At 40.3% G+C, this 25611-nt stretch overlaps 2 protein-coding genes across 3 annotated transcripts; one reads left to right on the forward strand and one right to left on the reverse strand.

Annotated features, from left to right (window-relative positions):
- Positions 1-2408: 2408 nt before the first annotated feature.
- On the forward strand, positions 2409-5458 carry LOC109219521 (F-box protein At4g35930-like). 2 transcript variants are annotated; one of them, XM_019383978.1, is made up of 6 exons: positions 2409-2615; positions 2775-2917; positions 3027-3531; positions 4558-4632; positions 4736-4845; positions 4921-5458. In XM_019383978.1, exons 3-6 carry the CDS (start codon positions 3145-3147, stop codon positions 5180-5182), a joined length of 834 nt encoding a protein of 277 aa, XP_019239523.1. In that variant the 5' UTR covers positions 2409-2615; positions 2775-2917; positions 3027-3144; the 3' UTR covers positions 5183-5458. The 2 variants fall into 2 exon arrangements, with proteins under 2 accessions (XP_019239523.1, XP_019239524.1); XM_019383979.1 differs by having other exon boundaries at positions 2841-2917.
- A 1520-nt stretch (positions 5459-6978) lies between these two features.
- On the reverse strand, positions 6979-9946 carry LOC109219522 (extradiol ring-cleavage dioxygenase). The gene is made up of 3 exons (XM_019383980.1): positions 9665-9946; positions 8404-8771; positions 6979-7351 (listed from the first exon to the last, which is right to left on the reverse strand). Exons 1-3 carry the CDS (start codon positions 9911-9913, stop codon positions 7150-7152), a joined length of 819 nt encoding a protein of 272 aa, XP_019239525.1. The 5' UTR covers positions 9914-9946; the 3' UTR covers positions 6979-7149.
- Between the last annotated feature and the right edge of the window lie 15665 nt (positions 9947-25611).

Consider the following 25611-nt stretch of genomic DNA (forward strand, 5'->3'; position numbering starts at 1 on the left):
CCCCCCCCCCCCCCCCAAAAAAAAAGTACTTTTAAAAAAAATTTAAGTTGTTTGGCCAAGACGTAGAAATACTTTGGCGAGCAGCAGAAGCAATTTTTCTGCTTTTGGGAAGAAGCAGAAGTAGAATATCCTCACAATTTATATTTTTCAAATTATCCCTTACTGATTTAAGTTTTTTTTTTCCATTTTTACCATTCTTTTAAATTTAATACGTGAATCATATTGTAACTTTCCAAATTCTTTATTGACTTTTCTTGGTTTTATTTTCTTAGGGAAATGACTAGCTATGTCCATTTATAGGTAGCTCATTACAAAAATTGGTCAATTGATAAAATATTACTAATATTAGCCAAATTAGCCAATTAGCTATTTGTAGCAAAAAAATACCAAATTTTTGCTTTGTTTTGAGTGGGTATTATTAGAATAGATTGGGCACAACTTAAGGAGTTTAAATCTCAGTTTTGGGATGATTTGGTGAAGTTTTGAGGTGGTTTTGAATTGAAAATTCGGTAAAAACTGAACATGAAAAAAATGATATGTGTATCACACTGTGTATCATTTGTGTATCACATATGTATCATATTTGTATCTATTGTGTATCACATGTATATCCATGTATACCTGTGTGTGAGATACATGCATGATACATGTTTGATACATGTGTCGCAGAAGACTTTTTTGAACTCGATTTAATTACAAATTTTGGTACAAAACCAGTCCAAATCACATCCAATCTTCCTCAAATTTTGTATATTGACTTATCTATATATTTTCAATGAATTTCAACTATACACATTGAAAAAGTTCCTTTTTTTTTAGATTTTTGGAATATTGTATATATTTTGTTGTATTTCATCACTTTATTTGCTACCTCATCCATAAAATTTCCTTTCCGTCTTGTATCTAGTGTTGCTAATCACGCTTAAGAATATGGAAGGTGATTTTTGCATGTGATTCTTTGAGAGAAAGAACCATATTATTTGGTTTTTCAATTTTTGTTGGCTAGTTTTGGTAAGTCTATGATTAATGGCTAGAGGTTGGTAAGTTGAGATTTATTTAGGGCATTTGTGTAAGTTTTCCTTTTTTCTTTGTGTAATGTCTTGTAACTTTTCAAACTATCTTCTTCTTTTTCCATTCTAAAGCAAATTATCTACATCCTTCTTTGGATTATCAATCATCTTCTTGCAAATAATCATTTATAAATTTTTCTCTTATAGGCTATTAATTTCCGAATCTTTAAAACAATTATCAAATATAATTTGTGAAAATTACCTATAAAATAGGTAATAAATTTATAATCGCATCGCATAATCTATATATTATTAAAAGAAGGAGAAAAAAGCCTCCACATTAAGCCAAGTGGCAGCTCATAATAGGCCACTTGGCAATTTAGGACAAACTTAGTTAGGTTAGGTAATAATTAGTTTATTTCTGAATTTAAATTTTAAAAAAGAATTAAATTATGCATTATGTGTTGTTAATATTAGTTACTCTTTTCGAATTTGAATTTAAAACATACTTAACTATTTTTTTTACGAAAACAATAATTTTTTATATATTTAAAATTATTTCTGTTTTACACTCAATACCATCTTTCAAGTTTGACATTCAAGATCATCTTATTACAACTACCATAGCTATACAAAATTTTATCCGACAACATTCTTCTACCGATAAGAAATTCAACTATTATGCTAATGAATACATTACTGCAGAGATTGAGGAAGGAGATGACTCTTCTGGCATTCCTTTAGAAATGCAAGGCAAGTCTTCTATTAATATGAAGGCATTGTGTGATAGAATTAGAGATGAAATTATTGAGAAATATTATCATGTGTGAGTGAATTTAATTATTATTTCATGGTGGATTACTAATATATAGTAATTTGTGGAATAGACTTTTAACTCATGCTGAGTGGTGTATTTTGATTATTTAAATAATCATGTAAGTAATAAGTAATTATATTAGATTATATTATATGCTTTGGTATAACTATATATGTTATATTGATTTAAATCTTTAATATGTATGTTTACTTTATGTTTTATATTAAATAAAATAAAAATAATAAAAGTCTGTTACGGCAAATATTTAAGTTTATTTTTTCTTTAAAATAATTATAAGACCTTAGTACTGTTCTTTTTGATAATTTGACAATCAAAAATACTTTTTAGAAAGATTTTCAAACACAATTTATTCAGCAAATGTCAAAAGAAGTACTTCGGGGAAAAAGTACTTTTTAGAAAAAAGTACTTAGAATAAGCGGTTTTTGGGCCAAATGGGCTCTAAATCTATGAAGTAACAACCAAACTCTCCGCTATCAGCGGCGTGGAGAGGAATCCACGTCAGAGGGCCCCAACATAGGATCCGAAATCTGGGCCGGAAAGTACAGTTACTTCCAGTACCAAGGCACCACGTGAGAATTACGACACACTCACGAGGGGATCGGGCCCCCACAAGAGAGTCCAAAAGTTTTGGCGGGTCATTCACAACAAATTCAAATTAGTAATCCCTACCAAATCCCTAACTTTTTCTCCAATCAGTCAATTCATTCTCATTTCCCTCCTTTTCCCCATTTGCTAGGGTTAATGCTTCTCTCTTTGCTTCATTTCAGGTTCCTAATTTCTAACTCTCCTTTTATTTTTCTGTTTGATTTTGTCTGTGTGCATGTTTCTGTGTATGTGTGTGTGCTTTGTAAAAATATACGTACATATTGTACTTGTCCTGGAGATTCATTATTTTTTTCTATTTTGTTTCTGATGTTTTCTTTTAGGTGCGAGCACTGCTTTTTGCCAGAATTCTGGGATTTAGCTGTGGATTTTTGCTTGTTTTTCTGTAGGTAGGGATAACATTCAAGCTGTTTTTGAAGGTTGTCCGCATCAAGTCAATTATCAGAAGAATATTTGCCTAGCTTCTGTAAGAATTTTTCAGTCACTTCTTCGAGAATTTGTGCCTAGCTTCTGGAAGTATGAACATATTCCTGTTTTGATAAGTTATTTCCTTTTGTCCTTTTTGACTTTTTCAGGTTAACATGGAAAGAAATCTTGGTTAGATTTACTCTTAAATTTGAGTGAAGTGGAAAACTTGAAGGTAGAGGAGATCCCTAATTGCCTGGCAAGTAGAGAAAACAGAAAGAGAGTAGTATGGGGAAAGTGTCTCCTAAAGATGGCCAATGCAAACTTCCAAAACAGAAGAGGCGGTCGAAGAGTACAAAGAGCATGTATCTGAGACCAGGTGCTCTGGCACAGCTTCGGTACACCAAGGTTTCTGCTGCTAAATGTTGTACTGATCTTTGGAAGAAAAGAGTGGTGGTAAGGAATGCAGATAATGCTAATGAGGAAGTTGTACTTCCAAATAATGTTAATGATGAGAGTTCCATGGTTCTATCTCCTGTGAGATATTGTTTGGGTGCTGCGACTTCACCCATGGATTTAGCCAAGCAGAATACTTTGCAGATGACACCAAAGACACCCGAAGCTGTAGAAGGCATATCGGAGTCAAGGCTTGAGTCACTTCCATTGGATTTGCTGGTATAGAATGTTCTCTTCCTTTTTATTGCAGCCAATAGTCCAACTCAGACTTTGTTTCTTATATCCTTGTAAATGTCAATTTGCCTGACTTGCATTCTCTTAAGGTAGATGTTGAGTCTTATTTCACTTGATGTAGAGAATATGAAAAATTATTGGCAATGGAAACACGAGAGGAAGGTTAAATTGTACTATTTTTAGATTTATAGGTCAATCTAAGTGATTCAGTTGACTCAATTTGAATTAGCATGACTTATTCAGTATCTGCACAGAAAGACTAGCGTTTATGGGTTTGCACAAGTTTAACAGTAAGCAATAAAACGGAAATAGTAACATTGACATGTGATATTTATATAATGGTTCAGCAAATCTATGTCCAGTCCCCTTGAGATACTTGGAGTTTTATTTGAGTTCCTTTAGTCGTCAGTTTGATACAATTTCCAGTGATGTTCACACACTCACTACGAACATTCTCTCTTAGCATGATTGATTTGTCATCAGTTCTTCACAGTTTGAAGCTAGTCGTGAATGTTACTATCTCTCCAAGTAGATCTTTGGGTTTCTTTTCCCTGTCTCTCTCCTCCTAGCTTCCTTGTTAGCATCACCCAGTACCTGGTTACTTACTGGAATATTAACATTGTAGAAAAGTTGAATTCAAAAGCAAGGCAAATAATTGCAAGATAAATAGGCTAAAGGACTAACTGATAAGCTGATAGCTGTTTGGAGAATCGCATGACCTATATTACAAAGACTAGGTGATACAGTGTAATATGACAATTGGTGTGTTTAGTTATTGTTTATATGTGTTTTTTGAAATAGAGATAGTATGATATCTAGCATTGGAGAAGAATGATCCAAACTAACCCTTCTGTCACCTAGACCTAGGCGTCCAATTCCTGCTGTTTGCTCCGCATGAGTTAAGTCCCCTTTGGGTATTTAGAAAACTTAGTAGTTTAAAAAACTATTTCTGTTTGTAGTCTTATAATTATCTGGCTGAATAGTTGATAGTTTTATTGTATTCTGCTTAAGGTTAAAATACTTTGCCACCTGCAACATGACCAACTTTATTCAGTTTTTCACGTCTCTCAGAAGATCAGGAAGGCAGTGAGTCATTCTCTCTCTCTCTACACACACACACACCCCTCTCTTTTAAAATTTAAGCCACATAAGAATCTGTAATGTCTAATTGCTAGTGTAAATGGGACAGGTAATTCTGGCAAGACAATTCCATTTCAATTATACTACTCCAGATAGAATGCGGCATGATAGGTTAGGAGCCATGACTCCTCTCCCCGTTGATCATTGGCCATTTGCAAGGTATACTATGATCTTGTGACAAAAGATGATTAAGGGATTTATGTGTTGAATTGTCTAATAGCTGTTACTTTGCAGCAAGGGGGATGGGAAAAGTTCATGGGTTCACAGTCCTCATACTCCTCAGGCTCCTAAGCATGGCCCCAGGCCCCCATCTCGTCTCAAGTTTACAGAGATGGAGCAAATTGCAGCTGTTCTTTTCCCTGAATCTGCATTTCCTTCAAGGTGTTTGGTGCCATCTGTTATACCAAAACCCCTTTGCAAGTCCTTGGGTTCTAATAGAGTTCTATTCTACGAGGATGAGCTATGCCAGGCTGTTTCTCAGAATAAACTTCTTTAGTTCATGCTGTAGTTTCTCATCTCCTAATATGTGTACAGTAGGAATCTTTTGTAGTAATACAGTCATGGTGGAGTTTTGTAATATTTTCAGGGCACTAGTGGAAGTTGAAGATGCCACTGGGTTATAATGTGAAGGTTGTAATGCAAAAATACTATTCTGGTCTTGTGTATAGAGTCCTGTATGATTTCCTTATATTAGGTTTTGGAGTGGCAATTGCTTGTTGCTTTATCTGTAACAATGAAGTGAAAGAAATAAATGCAATGTTTTAGAGGAGTTCATTGAGTGTGACCTTGCGAGGGTGATAGTGATACTTTTTACACTTTCAAGCGTTATTGCAAAATTCTTACGCTCTAAAACAGTAATGTATTCGCCGTTTCACAGTTGCTCTGGAAATACTTGTAACCCAAATTTAAATCTACAACAAGAAGCGCTGGCATCCATACTGTGTAAACTGATAGCATTCCCTAAATAGTGGTGCACCTATTATATTTCGTATTTACGGTTCTAATTCCTATAACCAAAGCCAACTTGCTCCGTTCGGGAGCTTTGACAAACTCATAAAAGAGTTCATTTTTAAGAGGCAAAATAGAAAGCAATAATTACGAGAAAAAAAAAAAGAAGAAAAAAGGTTGGAAGAGAGGAGATTTAGTGCTAAATATGCACAATTCTAGTTACCGTACCGATCAGTTTTGGCCAATCTTTTTAATTCAACCCCCATAGGAGAAAAACCTCTAAACTACTGGGCATTAGCAGCCTATTATATCTTCTTGCTAGTCTACTAGAAACATATCAAATTATTTTTTTGTTTATTTTCATCTTGAGCTGTCAATTTATTACAGTTTCCCATTTCTAATATCTTAGTAGTTTGAAAATTGAATCTTGATTTTTCATTTAAATGAGGTGGAAATTTACTTCAGATTCTTGATTTGGCCTTTTCTTTATAGATGTATGCAGGTCATGCTAGTTATTTTGATTGGAATGCTAACTTTATTAACATGGCATTTTACCAGAGTTTACACAACAAGGTCACTTAACACACTAGCATTTTGGTCTTCGCTATGAACTTCTGCAGAGACCAATATTACGAATGTGGAACATTTTAAATTCTACTGTTGAAATAACCACTGCTCAGGTCAAGCTACCAGAGTATGTAATCAGAAAGTATAGCAAGCCTGTTGATCAAGCTCAACAAGTTGAGGTTATTTCTTTCTCCTCCTGCTTTCATACTTTTTGGAAGCAGTGTTCAAGCTTCTAATTATCTAATTTTATTAATTTGATGTTTGCCCCTCAGCAGCTGTACAAATCCATGAAGGATGTAACGGGGGCTCTGTTTGCAAGTCGGAAAGCTCTTAATTCTTTAACCATCTACTATAGAAATGGTTTTGTTCAGGCTTTTCACAGAGATCACAGGAGCAACAATACATTCTACATATATTCTGATCTGCCAATTATCCTAACAAATCAGATTTTGTCCAGTAAGTGTTTGAAGGAGACATCGCTCATCTTGAATAATGTCAATAAATACACTTCAAAAGAGATCAAATATTCTCCTTAATTTTGATCATACGGCGAAAAACACAAAATGCTAAACCTGAAAGCCTTGTTTCAAGAAATTACCTGGAACAGTAGATTTTGCTAGCCTGGTTATATGAAATACAAATGAGTATTTGAGATACTTCCCCTGTCTCTGTTAATCTTCCCATGCAATTACATATAGCATAAAGGAAAAGGTTTAGAACAAAAGGGGGGAGGGGGGGGGGGGGATGAGGATGGTGGGGGGATCTTTCTGTGGACTATGGAATCACAGGAAGAGGTTTAGCACCATTATACTTCTGCTCAAGAGTTTATAACTTTGGTCATCACAACAATTTAGTCTTTTTTATTTTATTCTTTAAGACAAATTCATTTTGAGAAATTCAAACATTCAACACCACCAAAAACTATAAATACATATAACAAGCATTTATCTATGAAGGCCTATTCAGGCTAGAAAACTTGTAGGAAGCATAAGAAAGTGCACCAAGATCCCAGCTGTGATGAATAAGCTCTCCGTTTGTGCCTTCACCAGAAGCACCTAGCGCAACATGTAACGGATAGATGTGCTCGGGCCATGGATGTGCAACTTTTGCATGAGGAGCCTTCATGTCAAAGTTATTAACATCTTGATGCCTACAAAGAGATGGCTACTACATAAGCTGAAAATATAAAGTTAACAGTAGGCTTATTGTAATGCCTATCATCTCACAGACAAGCACAAAAACTTAATTTTAAAAGAGAAAGATGAAATATTGTACACTTCATTTAACGAGATAGATCAAGACTGTTTTCATTATCGCATTTCTGAAGTATTACAAATATGCATAACAAATGGGAGCGTATTAAACATAAAACAAAATATAAGCACAAAAATGAACAAAATTACTCTGGTATAAGCAGAAGAGCACACTTCTTATTTACTTGAGAATTCTTACGCTTTTAATACCAACAAAAAGTGAAAAAGGCAAGAATAACGGAACAAAAGAAAAGGACAGGATGAGCAAGGATACTAGGAAGAATAACTAAAGCATGTTATTAACACAATGGATAAATGTAATCTGATTATTTCCTTTGCACATTCAAAATTGTTGTATAATAAGATATATATATCCCTTCACTTTCGTAATTAGCATTTTAAGTTCTTACACGAGAATTTTGAAAACATTGACTCAATCAGACACATATGAGATTCAAACACAATACTCCCTCTCTTCAACCCAACACAGAACAGTATATAAAAATATACACAGCATTTGAAATATGATAGTTTTGGCTGTGACGCAAGATTTCCTATCATTTCTTTTATTAGACACAATATCTGGAATAAGTATATATTTCTTTGATAACCCTAGAGCAAGTATATATCGAAAGACGACATCATTTTACCTAGCATTTGCATTGAGTTTAATTTGAGTCTCTGGGGCTGATGATGTGGCCAAATAGATGCACACACACAAAATATGCAACTTATGATATCAGATGTTAGTTTGGAGCAATTTCCTGACAGATATTAGCATGTTGACATATAGTGCAAGAACATATCAACCTTGTCGATCAACATTAGATATGTATGTGATTACTTACAGCGCTACAAGTTCAGACTTGAAACAAACAAGCTTTTTAAAAAACTCAGTCCTTGATTCACCAGTTAAGCATGCAAAAGTAAGTGGATTATAAGAATGTACCTTCCACTGAGAAGGGCGTCCTTAAGCCAATTGTCAAACTCTAAAGCCCAAGAAGCAACACTTTTGGATGAACCGAGAGCCCTTAAGTTGTGAGTGGCAGATCCAGAACCAATTATGAGGACACCTTCATCCTTGAGGGAGGCCAATGCTCTTCCCATGTTGTAATGATAAGTACCATCCCTATTGGGCTGGACCGAGAGCTGGCAGACTGGAATGTCTGCTTCCGGGTACATGAGCATGAGAGGGACCCATGCACCATGGTCCAAACCACGTTTTTTGTCTTCGTGCACTGTCGTGAACCCTGATGCCATGAGAACTTCCTTCACCCTTTTAGCCAATTCTGGAGCTCCTGGTGCAGGGTATTTGAGCTGAAGATTTAAAATAGAGTCATTGCAGAAGAGGAATGGTCAGCGCAAGAAGATTTTAAGGAGTTAGGATTTCATGCCTATCATGCAATTAATTTCAAGAAAACAATGAGTTATGATTTCAAGCCTATCAAGCAATTAATTTCAAGAAAACGCCTTATATTGGGTGGTTTGTGTGCCAAAAGAAGTTTTAGTCCAATTTGTCATATTCAACAATTGGATAAGCTCAAACTTTCTGAAATTCTGGAATGAGACTTTGAAATAAATAAGGGGAAAAAAGTTTGAAGTGGAGATTAAAAGGGATGTGATCCCTGATTATGTGCTTCAGAAAAGTCCATACCCAGCTTAATTATTGATGGCATAGTCCATTCACACTTTTATAACATAACAGAGAAACAAATCGATAACTACTTTTATTTCATAATAAACGAAACAAGAATCTGTAAACTCCAAAACTCTCTGTAACTAAAGAAACTTACTTCAACATATACAATATTGTCAATAACCATCCACATCCATTAACCAATTGCGACATAAGGAAGCAACGCTTGAGACAGGCAAATCAACGCGTTGGCTTCGGCTCATGTTTTTTATAGATCAAAAGTAATACTTCATTTATTCACAAACCAAGATGGTTTGACAAAAAAAGTAGAGAAGTAGGAATAAAGGGATCTAAAGATGGCTGACTTGCTATGATCACATTCTCTGATATTTGGACATGTAAAATTTGAAGGAAATGGTATTGAGAGTTTATTCATCCCAACTAAATTTATCTAAGCAGATTAGAAAAGTCAACCTTCATCAATTAGTAGAATTAAACAGCTTCTTATAGTTTGGCTATGAATTCCTTTCCAGATAATCAGCATAAAAAAACAAAGAGAGGAGAATTAAAGCACCTGGTACATGGGTTTAGGGAAGCCGTAGAAGTCATGAATGGTATCATGGCGGCCACGAATAGAATTAACAGTTGGTTCAGAAGTTTCCCAATGAGCAGAAATCATCAATATCGCATTCGGCTTTTGATTTAAAATTCTTTCCCTAAAGCCTTTCAAGAAGTGTCTGGCGGGCAAAGACTCATCTATAGAAAGCGTAGGGGATCCATGTGATATGAAGAACGTCTCCTTCAATTTCAAAGGCAAAGCCATTTTCAATAAGCGAATTTGTCTTCGGACAATGGGCTATTTATTGGGTACCCAGAGTTGTCTTTGTACGCCGGTGCGTGTCCTCACGCGCGTCTCCCCCTCTCTTTTGCTTTTCTTTGCGCGTTCAACGACCCAGTTGTTTTTTTCCCCTCACCTACCGAGTAGTTTTTTTTATTTGCCTAAGTATACTATTAATCCCTCGATTAGTGGGAAATCTTAATTCTGGACCTTCTGATATTTGATGACACTTTCAAGCGTTATTGCAAAACTTAACGCACTAAACCTGGTAAATTTACAAAATAAAATCAAAATCGAGACAGTAATGTATTTGCCGTTATTGCTCTAGAAATACTTATAACACAAATTTAAATTTACAACAAGAAGCGCTGGCATGCACATTAAGTAAACTGAGAGTATTCCCTAAATAGGGGTGCACCTATTATATTTTGGATTTACTGTTCTAATTCCCTATAACCAAAGCCAACTTGCTCCATTCGGGAGCTTTGACAAGAGGGAAAACAAATTTATTTGAGCTCCATTCGGGACCATATCCTGCATCTTTCGATTTTTACCTTGTCCTTTGCTCCATAATTTATTCATTTCTTTATCAAATCATTGTATGGGTCGAAATCTGACCACACGTGGATCAACAATAAAAGGAATGGCTAGGGGTCGACTAAGTCGTGATCGTATTCATAAGACATCATAAAAACAAGTATCTCGACCGCTGCCGGGATCGAACTATCAGAAAGCTTGTATGGCGAAGCATATGTCGTAACACTTAAGGGAACGACCCAACGTACGATCAACAGATTATGGTAATCTGACTAAGAACCGTTGGGTAAAAGGAAATACTTACTATATATATAGGGGGAAGAGAACAAGAAATGGGGTGGTTCTCCTTCACGAGAAAGAGACAGAAGAACTGGAGAAGGCTGCGGGAGAAAAACAAGAGAAATTTCGGATCTTGGCAGCAAATCTTTGTAATCATCTTTCTTGAATCAATAAAGATAGATCCCGCAGCTGTTAATGGCATTCCTTCTTTATTCTTACATTACGGAACAATACATCAAGAATGTAAGCTTGTCATTTATGTTCGATTTCTTTTATAATTCTTAAAAGTTCATGAGCTTGACTATATCTTATTCTCGTATTCAATGTGCTTTGATCAAGAGTTAATTATCCATGGCTAGGATTTATCCTCTATCTTCTTATTAATTGGTTTAACAAAAAGCTTAATACTTTTTGGTCGAACAATTTGGCGCCGTCTGTGGGGATTTTCTAGCCAAAATCTTAGTTCCCTCTAGATCTAAAGCCATCCAGTGTTTCACTTCCCAGTTGTCGTAGCCTCACCCTCTCAGTATAAATACCAACTTGGGAAAGTTGTAGGCAAGCTTTTGGAATAACCAAACTAATCAGGGTCAAATCTCTACATGAAATCAAAATTATGTCTGATATCTATTAGCAATGGGTTTGGCACGTCGTATGAGTACTCAAAGTGGGATTACGGCCACTACGCACTTAGCACGTCCGCATTCCTATTTGTCGTATTAACGTTATATGCCGATCTATACTCCCACCTCCTAGCAAGGGACGATAGCCTACTGTATGATTCTTTGAAATAACTGGCTTATCCTGCTTAATTTTGTACCCGTATGCACAGTGTAATTTATGTACAAAGTATAACACGTTTCCCTTATTGTTTGCGCACGTCGGACGGGATCGGACCGGGACTCGAGCTCGAGATCCCAACGGGCAAGGTAAGTTCAGCCCATAAGAAGCCTAGATGTGACTAACAGCGAAGCTAAACACGGGGCTGCCAAATATGAAACCGCCATTTGAGTACGGGATAAAACGGGTCGCCCTACAGCGCCCTTCCCCCCTCACCGACTTACCAGGTCAAGGTAACAGGCAATTTCGTTTGGGTTTAACTTGTCATTTTTTCTTTTTGGATTGGGATAGGAACACGAGCATTCTCACAGGTGCGCGAACAAGGAACAAACGCCACCGAATGCACCAAGCGAAACCCTCCGCGCCATACTATATTACAAATAACAGAAACGGCTCAGAACAGGACGACATTATTAAGAAACAATCTCCATAACCTGGGACTGAGCAGTAAGCCCATGGAACGTACAGCCTCTCCAACAGAGGCAGAACATAAACTCGAAAATCTCGCACGTATGCTCGCCATGACAATCCTACGCCAATTCAGCCGACTAAATATTACGAATCATGTCCGAACATCGTTTGAATTGATGGAGTCTCAGGGCGCCCAGTAGCCCAAGCAATAAGTTCATCGCCCGTCCGTCAACGGCCTCTCCATGCCGAGCAATGAAGGGACTAGATAAACTGGGACTTCATCGACACATACAAACTATGCAACAACGCATAATATTCTCCAATGAAAGCAAGAATAAATAAACTGGGACTCATCCCGGCGCATGCATAAACGATACAACAACGAGTAATGCTCTCCAATAAAATCAAGGCCGCATGCGACATCCTTATCTCTCCACCGAACCAACCCGTCGTTCGAATTCATAACGGGTCACAATTCGACCTCGCTCGAATACACCCTTACGTCCCCCGGCCATCGCCAAGTGAAAGTAAAATTTGACCTCGTTCGAATTCATAACGGGTTACAATTTGACCTCGCTCGAATTTACACCCTTACGGCCCCGGCCGTTGCCAAGTGAAAGTAAAATTCGACCTCGTCGAACTCATAACGGTTCATAATTCGACTTCGCTCGAATTTGCACCCTTACGGCCCCCGGTTGTCGCCGACTGAGTAAAATTCAACCTCGACGAACTCATAATAGGTCATAATTCGACTTCGCTCGAATTGACGCCCCTACGGCCCCTAGACATCGCCAAGCGGAAGTAATATGCGACTTCGCTCGAATTTACAAGTCAAACTGACTTCGCCCAAGTTGGCAAGTCAGACTTCGAACTCGCTCGAATTTTCAAGTCAAACTGACTTCGCCCAAGTTGGTAAGTCAGACTTCAACCTCGATCGAATTTACAAGTCAAACTGACTTCGCCCAAGTTAGCAAGTCAGACTCTGACCTCGCTTGAATTTATAAGTCAAAACTAACTTCGCCCAAGTTGGAAAGTCTGACTTCGATCTCGCTTGAATCAAGCGAAATAAAACCGCATTCGAATTTTCAAGTAAAAATCTGGGACTCATCACGGGGAAATCTGAAGATCTTTTCCAAAAAAAAGAGAAGAAAAAAGAAAGCCAAAAGATATGTAACCAAAGGCAAAACGACTATTTTATTCAGAAGATGTACATGCGCAACAGCTGCGCCTTACAAAAGGCCAAAAGCGGGCCCCCAAGAAAAAGATGAAAACAAACAACAAAAGAACAAAAAAAAACTAAGTACAAGAGCTGCAAAAAAAATTTCACTCGACATCATCTCCACCGCCGTTCTCCCCAGCATCGTCATCATCAGAAGGAAGCTCATCTTCAATCTCAGCACCCTCACCGGCCTTCGGTGTCGCAGGGTCATAACTGCAAGCAAGATGAGCCTCGTGTGCCTTCGCCCGAGCATCTTCAAAATCGGCCTCAGGAATGCTCCCCGCCTCCCACAAACCCTTGTATATATCTCGTTGGGCCTCAGCATAGACCCATAGCTCATACAGATGGCGGGGAACAGTAGCAGAGGCAGATTCTTGAGGGGGAGCCTGAGCCAACAGTTGCGCCTTCTCGGCCTCAAGAGCCGCAACTCGGTCTCCCATGCTCGAAGCATCCCGATCAAGTTCACCAATCCGCTCTTCAAGCCGCGCCTCCCTTAGTGTGGTCGTCTCCCTCTCAGATTCCTGCTCAGACCTGAGGACGCGGATAGTGTCTTCTAGCACCGCCGCCCTCGCCAAAGCCAAGAATCAAGCCCCCTCGGCTCTCTCCAACTCGGTCATCTTCTTTTCTAGCTCGGCCACCTTCTCCGTCCATTTCGCACTCAGATTGGCGACCCTAATAGCATTATGCTCAAGCTCAGCTCGTAAAGACAGCACCTTCACCTGAAGGTCCTCGCACTCCGCTGCAACCCCTTTGCTAAGGGTGGGCATAAAATCCGAAAAAGCAAATTCCGAACTGAATCGAAATTAATTTGGTATTTTGATTTTGGTTTTTTCGGTATTTCGATTTATTTCGGTACAAAAATTTTGGTATTTTGGTAATTCGGTACGGTATACCGTATTGGGTTTAAGATATGTTGGTATTTCGGTATAATGAAATACCGAAATAGTTTAGTCCAAGCCCAACTTTATTTTTACTTTTTAGCCCAATAACCTTAAGCCCACACCCCAAAAGTCCAAAACTCCTAATTCCCTAATCCCTTACCCTTAGGCTTAGTCATGAGTGACAACCATTCTCTGTATAGTATTGGTCGAGATGAGCGCGTAAAAAGACATAATAGGAAATATTTAATTGTATGATCAAACATGATTTTGTTCATGAGTGACAATCATATAGCGGATTCCAACCTGATATTGTTGTAAGTCTTGTGGTACAATCATTCTTTGCTCCTGACTTGTATTAGTTCTTAAACCAAAAAATGTGCCTGCCTTGAACAAACTAAAAATTCTCCGATAAAGAAAAACATACAGATTACAGTATTTACTATAAATCCTCAAAATAAATAACATAAATTACACAAATAGCGGAAATCATTCATGGAATAAGATACATAAGATAAACAACCCAGTTTAACTATTTGAAGCAAGAATAAACTCGTCGACTAAAGAACACATTGGTTGGATTATTTCACACACTAACGACTATAAATCTCACAACAATTCGTGGAGGCAAATTACAGTCCGACAGTCATTGACTCATCTTCTTCTACTCAAACTCAAAGTGTATTGCCTTTCGTCTCTTCTCTGTACACAACCTGGGAACTTAAGATTGATCTTCGGTGGAATCTCAAACAACATGGATTACATTAGTTAATGGAGTAGGGGAGACAGTGAAGATTTGGTTTAAACCGAAAACGTACCGAACCAAAATAAGAAATACCGAACCGTACCGAAATACTTTGATACAGTATTTGGTATACACAATTGATAAATCGAATACCGAAATACCGAACCGAAATTCTTAAATACCGAGCCGAAGTACCGAATTCCCACCCCTACCCTTTGCCCACCTCGAGCTCATCGTCTTTGGCGTTAAGTAGCTCCACGAGATCGCTGCATCTGCGGATAGACTGCATCAGTTCCTCATCTCTTTTCTCCAACTCCTCCTTGACGGATTGGGTACTAGCGCTCGCCCTAAGCTGCTCGTGCATCTCACGGCACCTGTTGCGATACCGCTGATACTTCTCGGCCAATTTTTAGAAAAATCTCGGCCCGCGTCTCATCCCTACGAGCACTCTCGATCTCCAGCATGTAAGTATAAAAAAAAGAGAGAGAAAGAGTCAGTAAAGGCAAAGGGAACAAAACAAAGAAAACAACAAAAGGGAACTCACCCTTAGGGCCATCGCGGCCACACCGCGTGACAAACCAGAATCATTGATCTCCCGAAGAGATTTGCTTTCAGCGGCAGAGCACAGAAGGTCGAACTGAGGCACCTAATCCACCGTGGGCTCCAACAGGTTGAAATCCGACGGGATTTCGAGCATGCAGGAAGGGCCTTCCGCCCTTACATCAATCCTGGTAAAGCCCTCCTCGAACATCCTCATGTCCTCAGGGTCGATGTCAGAGTCGGATTCATAATCCTCCACCACTACGCCCTTCAACCTCTCATTAGCCGAAGATGGGGTACGGACTGGCTGAGATGTCGATGGGCCGCTCGGAACAGTAGCGGCCGCCCCTGAGCTTTGTCCCCCTGCCGCAACAGTCTCTCCTACGACCGAAATAGGCGCCGCCTCCGCACCCAGGCCGGTGTCACCGCCGGCTTCAGATATCGCCAAAATAGGGTCACCCTTTGAGGTCGTCCCAACCAAGGGCGCCCCCTCTGACAACCTCCGCCTCTTTGACGGGGCTTCCTCGCCGCTGTTGCGAGAAGGTCCGTCCGTTGAACGGACCGTGGAAATAGGAGTGTCAGACCGGGGAAAAACCTCCAAACGAACAGGTCCAGTCGCGGACACGGCCTGCCGAGCAACCAAACCTTGGGTGCCCTCACCCGCAGTTGCCCTTGGAACGGGCCGGGCTAAGGGAGCCGGCTGGTGGAAAGCAAGCGCAGGAGGCCTCGCCCTTCTCACTCCTCTCCGACCTGTCAATGAGAAGAGATTCGATCAAACAAAGATAAGGTCAAAGAAACTATGGAGCAAAGAACAAAGGAAGATCACGACGAGCCGACTTACCAACAAGGGGCTTGCGCCCAAACTTCTCATGGAAAGGTGCCCATTCGTGAATCCCCATTGTATGGGGGAGAATCGCGCTCCCCCACTCGCAAATATCATCAACTAGCGGAGGAGGTACTCTCTCGGCTACAAAAACAAAAACAAACGCTCAACGAGGTCATTAAATGGAGACGACCGACGACCATCTTAAGAAAAAAAATGCATAAAGTAAAAAATAAAGGAAGACCTACGGGCAAAATTCCACGTCTCAGGAAACCCTGCCGGGTTCGACATGACGTGCTCTGTTCGGACATAGAAGAAGCTCTCCCAAAAGCGGCGATTTGCCTTGTCATCCATCTTTACCACCAGACTCTTGGCCCCTCGGTGGCGCATGTGAATCATCGTACCCCTAAGAAAATGGGGGGCAAAGAGATGAAGCATGTGTCGTAGAGAAATCCCTCGGTCGGCTAGCTCCGCGTACTTGATGAGCATAAGGAAAAGCTTGTACGCGTACGGAGAGAGTTGAGCCGAGCAAACCTCATAGAAGCGGTAGAAATCCACCACCAAGGAAGGTAGGGGAAACGTGTACCCAATGACAAAGGGATACGCATAAAACGCGCAGTAGCCCGGCGGTGTATATGCACTATGTCCTGATCCGCCGGAACCAGTTCAATGTGATCAGGGATACCCCATTTGGCTTTGAACGCCGTGAGCCGCAACATCCATCGTAGAAAAGATGGGTTCCGGTTCATCTCCGGCGGGGCTATTAAAGTCAGTCCTCGCCCTCCCTGGGCGGGGAACCACCTCATCCACCGTCAGAAAACCCTCGCCTTCCGCCATTTCCACTCCCTCTTCGAGCAGGGGTATGTCATCTCCCGGCACTGGAGCACCAACAGCTCTATCAGAGTGGGAAGAAGCACTAGCCATTTTCTCTTTGATCAAAAGAAACGAGAATGATAAGGGAAAAAGGTAGTGGTCACAGCGAATCCTAACAGAAACAGAAATATGAGAAACTGAAGGAGAAGAAGAAGAGTTGCAAAGTTCTCTCTTGAGCGATTAAGAAGCATAGCATTCAAATGAGAGATTCTCCCTTATTTATAGGGATATAAATGCCCTGAGCGGGAAAACCAAGCGCCGCTAGTTAGAAAACGGAAAGGGCATGGGAAATGACGCAATGCATAGAAAACGTGCGCTATAATGACGCATGAGAAATATTAATGACATTCTGAACTGACGTGACGGTCTGACGCAAATCTCGAAATATCACGTCGCTACCTCACCACGAGGTGCTCGTCTCTCGCATAAAGCGTTCAGATCTCTCCTTCTCAAATCAACAAAGTCCGCCCATCGAGCTCGCCAAGAGGCGACCTCAATAGGCGGAGGGACTAACTGTATGGGTTGAAATCTGACCACACGTGGATCAGCATTAAAAGGAATGGCGAGGGGTCAATTAAGACGTGGTCGTATTCAGAAGACATCATAACAATGGGTATCTCGGCCGCTGCCGGGATCGTACTATCAGAAAGCTTGTATGGCGAAGCATATGTCGTAACACTTAAGGGGAACGACCCAATGTATGCTCAACAGATTAAGGTATTCTGGCTAAGAACCGTTGGGTACAAGGGAATAATTACTATATATATAGGGGGAAGAGAACAAGAAAGGGGGTGGCTCTCCTTCATGAGAAAGAGACAGAAGAACCGGAGAAAGCTGCGGGAGAAAAACAAGAGAAGTTTCGGATCTTGGCAGCAAATCTTTGTAATTTATCTTTCTTGAATTAATAAAGATAGATCCCGCAGCTGTTAATGGCATTCCTTCTTTATTCTTACATTACGGAACAATACATCAAGAATGTAAGCTTGTCATTTATGTTCGATATCTTTTATATATCTTAAAAGTTCATGAGCTTGACTATATCTTATTCTCGTATTCAATGTGCTTTGATCTAGAGTTAATTATCCTTGGCTAGGATTTATTCTCTTTCTTCTTATTAATTGGTTTAACAAAAAACTTAATACTTTTTGGTCGAACAATCATAAAGGAGTTCATTTTTTAGAGGAAAAAATAGGAAGAATAATTACGATAGAGAGGAGATTTAGTGAGGCTTTGTTCCAGAAACACGGAAATAATCGTAGTCAAAATAAACGCAGCTTTCTTGTCAAGGATCTTGGATCTATCACATAAACTTAGTGCCTTTGACTGGACTATCAACAGATGCGCCTCTGTTAATACATGCATAATGAAACTATGGGGGTTGCCCTGCACGTCTGCAACTTTATCTCTCGCAATAAACTACTCTACTTTTTATGCTTTCATTCTTTGATTGGAAAAAAGATGAAAAACTATGGAAAAAATATCTGACTTGAGTTCAAGGCAAGCTGAAGAAGATTTAACGCATCTCAATCACACCATGATGGTAGGTGTTACAGGGCCAATTTTTCGCAATATTGACACTGCACGGCAGTAGCAAACACACAGCCACTCAGCCTCACTTTTCGCACACACAGCCTGACACTTAGAATTATTCAGACTTTAGCAAAACTTAACAACACACAGAATTACGGGTAAAACACCCAACCTTTATTATTCTCGCAGAATTACAAAAGGACTCACGTTTGGAATGGCTCACAATATGCTACTTGCCAATGCCAAACGAAATACACATATAAAAAGGGGCCTGCCTATGGCAGTTTTACAATGGGGCAGTTAAGACAATGTGCCATGCACATGACATTCCTAAAAACAAGCTAACCAATCTGTTTGAATTCAAATTCAAACTCTTTCCACGAAATTGGCCTTGTCCTAAGCAATAGAGTGAACTGCACATGTGCTTTGCACATGTCTTCAACTTCCAAAGCACATGCCTTGCACACCACTTCCGTCACATGCCTTGCACACTTGCCTTCCAGCTTTTTCCCCACACTTAGTCTTCTGCCTTGCCTTGTTTTGGACCATGCCTCGCCCATAGTTCATAGCCACGCCTTGCCACAAACTTAGTCGTCCCACTGATCCGCGCATGCCTTTGTCAAGTGCCATGCCTTCGTTGCCTTTGCCGATGCCCACGAACCAAGGCTGCCTTGCCAACACTCAAGGCACCTTGCCTAGCTGACTTGCCTAAGCCCATCACCAACTTAGACACACACCCAACTTTGCACATTGCTTGTCAACACTTCCACAAACCCATGTCAAGGGGAAATGTACAAGCCCTTGACACGAATTCTGCCCGACCTTCGTCAAGTCTCATTGTTAGGGGCTAACAAACCACCCCCACCGGTTGAACTCGACACCCTCATCGAGGCTGATTTCAAGTAGTCCTCGATTTGATCTTCGAATTTCCATAATGAATTACCCTTCTCCCAAGTTGCATCTGCCTCGGGCTTGCCTTTCCATTGAATTAAAAATTTTGTCCGCCTATTCTTTTTGTGCATCCCAAGTACCCGGTGGTCCAGAATCTTTTCAATCTCGTCCTCAATCTGATTGCGCACTTCAGGAGGAGCTTTCTTGATTTTACGCCTGTCCGGATCTTCAGGATCTTCCACATAAGGCCGCAAATAACTCACATGGAAAGGTGGGTGTATTTTCATTCTTTCCGGCAGCTTCAAACGGTAAGCAACTTCACCCACCTTCTCAATAACTTCGAATGGACCATCATATCTTGAAACTAATGCTCTATGCCTTACCCTGCTATCAATCTTTTTCCAGATTTGAGGAGTAAGCTTCAACAACACTTTGTCGCCCACTTTGAACTCTAACGGACGCCTGTTCCGATCAGCATATTTTTTCATGCATTTCTGGGCCACTTTCAAACTGTCTGCAGCTTCATCCATCATAATTTGTCTATCAAACCCATAACGATATGACGCTAGACATTTCCCACCAGTCTTCTGTTGCACCATCTTCGTTGGTAGCCTTGGGTGCTTTCCCAAAACGATCTCACATGGACTTTTCTCCGTGGCTGAAGACTTGTGCAAATTGTAAGACATCTGTGCACAATCTAACAAATCAGTCCAATTTCGTTGACTCGCAGTCACAAAATGTCTCAAATACTCTTCTAGCAGATGATTGATTCTTTCGGTTTGGCCATCAGTTTGGGGATGGTTCGCCGTTGAGAACTTCAAATTTGTACCCAGCAAATTGAACAAGTAAGTCCAGAATCTGCCTGTGAACCGTGCATCCCGATCACTAATAACATCCTCTGGCATACCGAAATACTTCACCACATTTTTGAAGAATAACTCTACAGCAACTTTAGAGGGACATTCTGTTGGAGCAGCAATAAAAACAGCATATTTTGAAAACCTGTCGACCACTACCATAATCGAAGACAACCCATTGACTTTTGGGAACCCGCTGATAAAATCCATTGAAACGGATTGCCATGTTTCTTCAGGAATTGGCAAAGGTTGCAGCAAACCTGCTTCTTTCTTCCGTTCGGTTTTATCAAGCTGACACACAAGACAGCTTTTCACATAAGCTTCCACATCTTGTTCCATCTTTGGCCAGAAATAATATCGTGACAACAGCGCCATCATCCTCTCAATGCCCGGATGACCAGCCCAAAGTGTATCATGCGTCTCCTTTAGTAATTCACGACGCAGTCCTTCACCAAGTGGTACAACGATTCTCCCCCCTTTGAAATGGAGAAGATCGTCCTCGATCCAGTACCTCCTCACAGTACCTTCTTTCACATGATTCATTGTTTTTATGTACAATGGATCATTCACAGCAGCTGACTTGATCTTATCAAGAAAATCTGACTCAAGTCGTGTAATGGAATAAACAGCAGCAAAGACTTCCTTCCGGCTCAATGCATCCGCAACCTGGTTGTGCTTTCCCGGCTTATGTTCCCAAACAAAATCATATTCTGCTAAAAATTCCTGCCAACGTGCTTGCTTTGGACTCAACTTTTTCTGTGTCTTAAAGAAAGTATTAGCCACATTGTCCGTCCTCACGACGAATTTTGTTCCTAGCAAGTAAACACGCCAGATTTGTAAGCAATGAATAACAGCAACCATCTCCTTTTCATGAGCCGAATATCTCTGCTCCGCTTCATTCAACTTCCTGCTTTCAAAGGCCACGGGATGACCTTCTTGAACCAGCACGTCTCTAACAGCCTTGTCGGATGCATCGGTATAAACTTCAAAGGGCAACTCAAAATTAGCAAGCCACAAGATAGGTTCCGAGGCAATGGCTTCTTTCAACACATCAAATGCAGCATTGCATTTTTCTGACCAATCCCACCTAACAAACTTCTTTAACAAATCCGTCAAAGGAGCAGCTTTCTTTGTGTAACCAGCAATGAATTTCCTGTAATAGTTAGCCAACCCGAGGAAAGATCTCAATTCTTTCACAGAATTAGGTGCCTGCCATTCCACAATAACCTGCACCTTGTTCGGGTCCATCCGCACTCGATTTTGGCTCACCAAGTGCCCAAGAAATTTGATCTCCTGTTTTGCAAATTCACACTTTTCCATTTTCACATACAACTTGTACTCCCTCAAACGAGACATCACTTTTATCAAGTGTGACATGTGTTCATCTAGGGTCCGACTATAGATAACAATGTCATCTAAGTATACAACGACAAAGTCATCTAAGTACTCATACAGCACATCGTTCATCAGGTTGCAAAAAGTAGCAGGGGAATTTGACAATCTGAACGGCATAACATGGAATTCATATGAGCCATACCTCGTAACACAAGTAGTTTTAGACTCATCACCTTCAGCTATCCGTACCTGCCAATAACCAGACCGTAAATCAAGCTTTGTGAACCAACAAGCCTTGCTCAATCTATCCATCAAGTCCTGCACCAACAAAACCGGATATTTGTTCTTCACAGTCACCTTGTTCAATGCCCGATAATCAACACACATCCGAAGCGTCCCATCCTGTTTCTTTTGAAATAACACAGGTGCACCAAATGGAGCTTTTGATGGTTGAATCAGTCCCGCATCAAGCAACTCGTTCAATTGTTTCCGCAATTCAGCCAACTCTTTTGGCGCCATACGATAAGGAGGTTGAGCAGGAGGCATCGAACCTACTCTATCTTGTGATCAATAGCCCTCCGTGGTGGCAGATTTTTAGGCAACTCCGGTGGCATCACATCAGCAAAGTCACTCAAAATTTGAGCAACGCAGTCTGGCACTTCAACCTTTACATCAGGCTTCACTTCAATAATAGCAGCAAGGAAAGTCTCTTCTCCCCTTTTCAACCCTTTCTCGACCATCATGGCAGAAATTAGTGAAGTCTTCCGTTGAGTTTCTTCTTTCCCATAAGGATGAACAGCCTTCACAAAACCAGGAGTTGTTTCATGCATTATCATCACTTCGTCCAAATGAGGCATTGGAACAAAGTGATGTTTTCGCAAAAATCGATTCCAAGGATCACCTCAAAGTCTTCCAATGGAAGTTCCCAACAGACATAGGAACATCATAAGCCATACCTACAATGGCTTGTGCTTTGGCATTCACCGTCTTCATGTAGGAGGGATATTTACTCACACTCAATCCGCACCTATGCACCAAATTGGCTGAAACAAAGCTGTGAGTAGCGCCAGTATCTACCATAGCTATCACACTTTTGTCCCCAATTTTCATTTCAATATGCATCAGCAAGGAATGAGGGTTAGTCTCGTTGCTTGTGGCATTAACCAACAAGATAACATTCAACAATTGCAAAGGATTCACTAAGGCAGCAGCAACTTCCTGACCTTCTCCATCCCGCTTATTTTCTGTGGCAAGCAAAGCATTAACCCGCTCCCGATTCGGACAATTCTTGGCAAGGTGAGGTCTGCCACATGTCCAGCAACCATCGCTCTTTTTGTTTGCGATGCCTTTGTTTCTAGCATTTCCATCAACAACAACCTTGCCCTTTTCCACAACTTCTTTTCAAATTTCTTTCCTCCATTCTCCTTTCTTCTCCACCCTTTTCTTAGGTTTTGAAGTAGAGGGAATTTCTGAAAGACTACGGGTACTGCGATAATCCACCAAAGAATCCGCTGCAACAATCGCACTTGGGAGATCTTTCACGTTCTGTCTCCTAAGTTCGTTCCGCTCCCATGCTTGCATTCCAGAAATAAAGTTATGCAATTTATCGTCCTCCGACATGTTCTGAATATCCAGCATTAAGGAAGTAAATTCCTTAATATAATCACGAATAGATCCAGTTTGTCTTAGACGTTTCAAGCGATCCCTAGCAAGCCAAGATGCATTGCTAGGCAAGAATTGGTCCTTCATTTCCTTCCGAAGTTTTACCCACGTATCTATCTTGGATCTGCCCGCACTTCCATTATCAGCCATGCGAGTTCTCCACCACAATTTAGCATCTCCCGTTAGGTACATTCTTGTAATTGTGACTTTCTCTCCGTCCGGAACTTCGGCAGCAGCAAAGTACTGCTCCATATCCCATAGAAAATTTTCCAATTCTCTAGCACTACGCGCTCCACCAAACGCCTTAGGATCAGGGATCTTCACTTTCGAACGTTCTTCACTGCCTTGGCTTGGAACAGCCAATGCCCTTCGAAGAACAGCAATTTCAGCGTTCAAAGTTTCGATCTCTTTCTTCAGATCTTCAACTTGAACATCCGTAGCCTCACATGTTTGTTGGATTCCATCACGAAACTGATCCATGCCATCCTTTAGACGGTAAATCTCAGTAATTAGATCTGCCAAGTCTAAAGGATCATCCATCACACCGATCAGCGCCTCCAACCTTTGCACCCAATCATGTAAGTCTGAGTTAGACTCACCAGTACATGACAATGTGCCATGCACATGACATTCCTAAAAACAAGCTAACCAATCTGTTTGAATTCAAATTCAAACTTTTCCCACGAAATTGGCCTTGTCCTAACCAATAAAGTGTAGTTGATAGCCATTGGCCATCAAATTCTAACCGTTTGGGAGTTTAAAAAATAGCCATTTGGCCCCCAAACTTTATTTTAACCCTAAACTTTATATAATTACACTTTTTTTCAATTCTCAACTATAAATACCCCCTCATTCTTTCATTTTTAGTCACAAATTCATCAATCTCTCTCAATCTATATCTAATTTTCTTCTATAATTGCTTACTTTATTATTGCAATTTCGTGAAAAATTGTGAAGTTGGTGAATTGAAGTATTCAAGTCTTCAAGTCTTCAACAATTTTCAATTTTCAAGAAGTTGTTCGTCAATTCGGTAAACTCGTTCCAACTCTTAAGTTTTAAGAATATATTTTTGTTTATTTTAGTTTGTATAATTATAATTAATATGGCATTTTATTTGAAAAAAATGTTTGGTGGTAAGGGAAAATCTAAAATTGGTGAATCTAGTCGCCAAGCTACTACCTTTCCCCCGGCTCCCCGACCCAGACCTGTTACCTGTCCTCCTCCACCTATTATTCTTGACAGTGATAACCCTTGTTTTCAATTTTTCAATAGTGAATTTTGCCATGATGTTGCACCAGGTCAACAATTAAATGAAGAAGTTATGAATGCTCTTTATCCTAATGAAACTATCTTCGAGAATGATGAGGAAAATGATGTGACGACCCAAAGGGTCATCACCTATTTTCTCATTTGTTTCGTGCTTCCGAGGCCTTGAAAACCTCATTTTTAGTCGCCTTGATTTGCGTGCGTAGTCCGGGCGCGTAGCCGGAAAGCTTAACTATGAATTCTGTGTGAAAAATGATAAACTTTGGTATTAATATAATTAAAGTTGACTTTGGTTAACATTTTGGGTAAACGGACCCGGACCCGTTATTGTACGATCCCGGAGGGTCCGTAGAAAAATATGAGACTCGGGCATATGTCCGGAGACGAATTACGAGGTCTAGAGCCCGAGAAATGAATTTTTCTGTGAAATTGTTTTTCTGAAATTAATATGGAAATTTGAAAAGGAAATTGATTAGAACGTGTTGGTATCAGGCCCGTATTTTGGTTCCGGCGCCTGGTACAGGTCTTATATGTGGTTTAAGCGCTTTCTGTGAAATTTGGTTGAAAACGGACGTTATTTGACGTGTTTCAGACCTAAATCTCTAAAAATGATAGTTTATGAAGTTTGATGAAAAAGTGATGATTTTGAGGTTTAATTCATTGTTTTGATGTTATTTTGGCGATTTGATCGCACGGCTAGGTCTGTAGGATGTTGTTGAGTTAGTGTGTGTGTTTGGTTACGAGCCTCGAGGGCTCGGGAGTGTTTCGGAGGTGTTTCGGGATGTTTTGAACTTAGGAATAGTATCAGATTTTCTGCAATTTTTGCACAGGCTTTTTCTTCTTCGCGATCGCGGCCTTCAGCTCGCGTTCGCACTGCCTGTGGTGTCCCCTTCTTCGCGTTCGCGTTCAATTTCACGTGTTCGTGTAGTGCGAGCCCCCCCTTCAACGCATTCGCGTATTCATTCACGAGTTCGCATAAGCCAAGATCTGCGACCCCAGT

The sequence above is a fragment of the Nicotiana attenuata genome, unplaced genomic scaffold (assembly GCF_001879085.1).
Source record: "Nicotiana attenuata strain UT unplaced genomic scaffold, NIATTr2, whole genome shotgun sequence".
NCBI lineage: Eukaryota > Viridiplantae > Streptophyta > Magnoliopsida > Solanales > Solanaceae > Nicotiana > Nicotiana attenuata.

Coding starts and splice junctions, on each gene's coding strand:
- LOC109219522 (XM_019383980.1), bottom strand. CDS start 9,913: ATGGCTTTGCCTTTGAAATTGAAGGAGACGTTCTTCATATCACATGGA. Junction 8,772..9,664: donor TCCCTAAACCCATGTACCAG/GTGCTTTAATTC, acceptor TTAAATCTTCAG/CTCAAATACCCTGCACCAGG. Junction 7,352..8,403: donor GACGCCCTTCTCAGTGGAAG/GTACATTCTTAT, acceptor ATCTCTTTGTAG/GCATCAAGATGTTAATAACT.
- LOC109219521 (XM_019383978.1), top strand. CDS start 3,145: ATGGGGAAAGTGTCTCCTAAAGATGGCCAATGCAAACTTCCAAAACAG. Junction 3,532..4,557: donor CACTTCCATTGGATTTGCTG/GTATAGAATGTT, acceptor ATTCTGCTTAAG/GTTAAAATACTTTGCCACCT. Junction 4,846..4,920: donor GATCATTGGCCATTTGCAAG/GTATACTATGAT, acceptor GTTACTTTGCAG/CAAGGGGGATGGGAAAAGTT.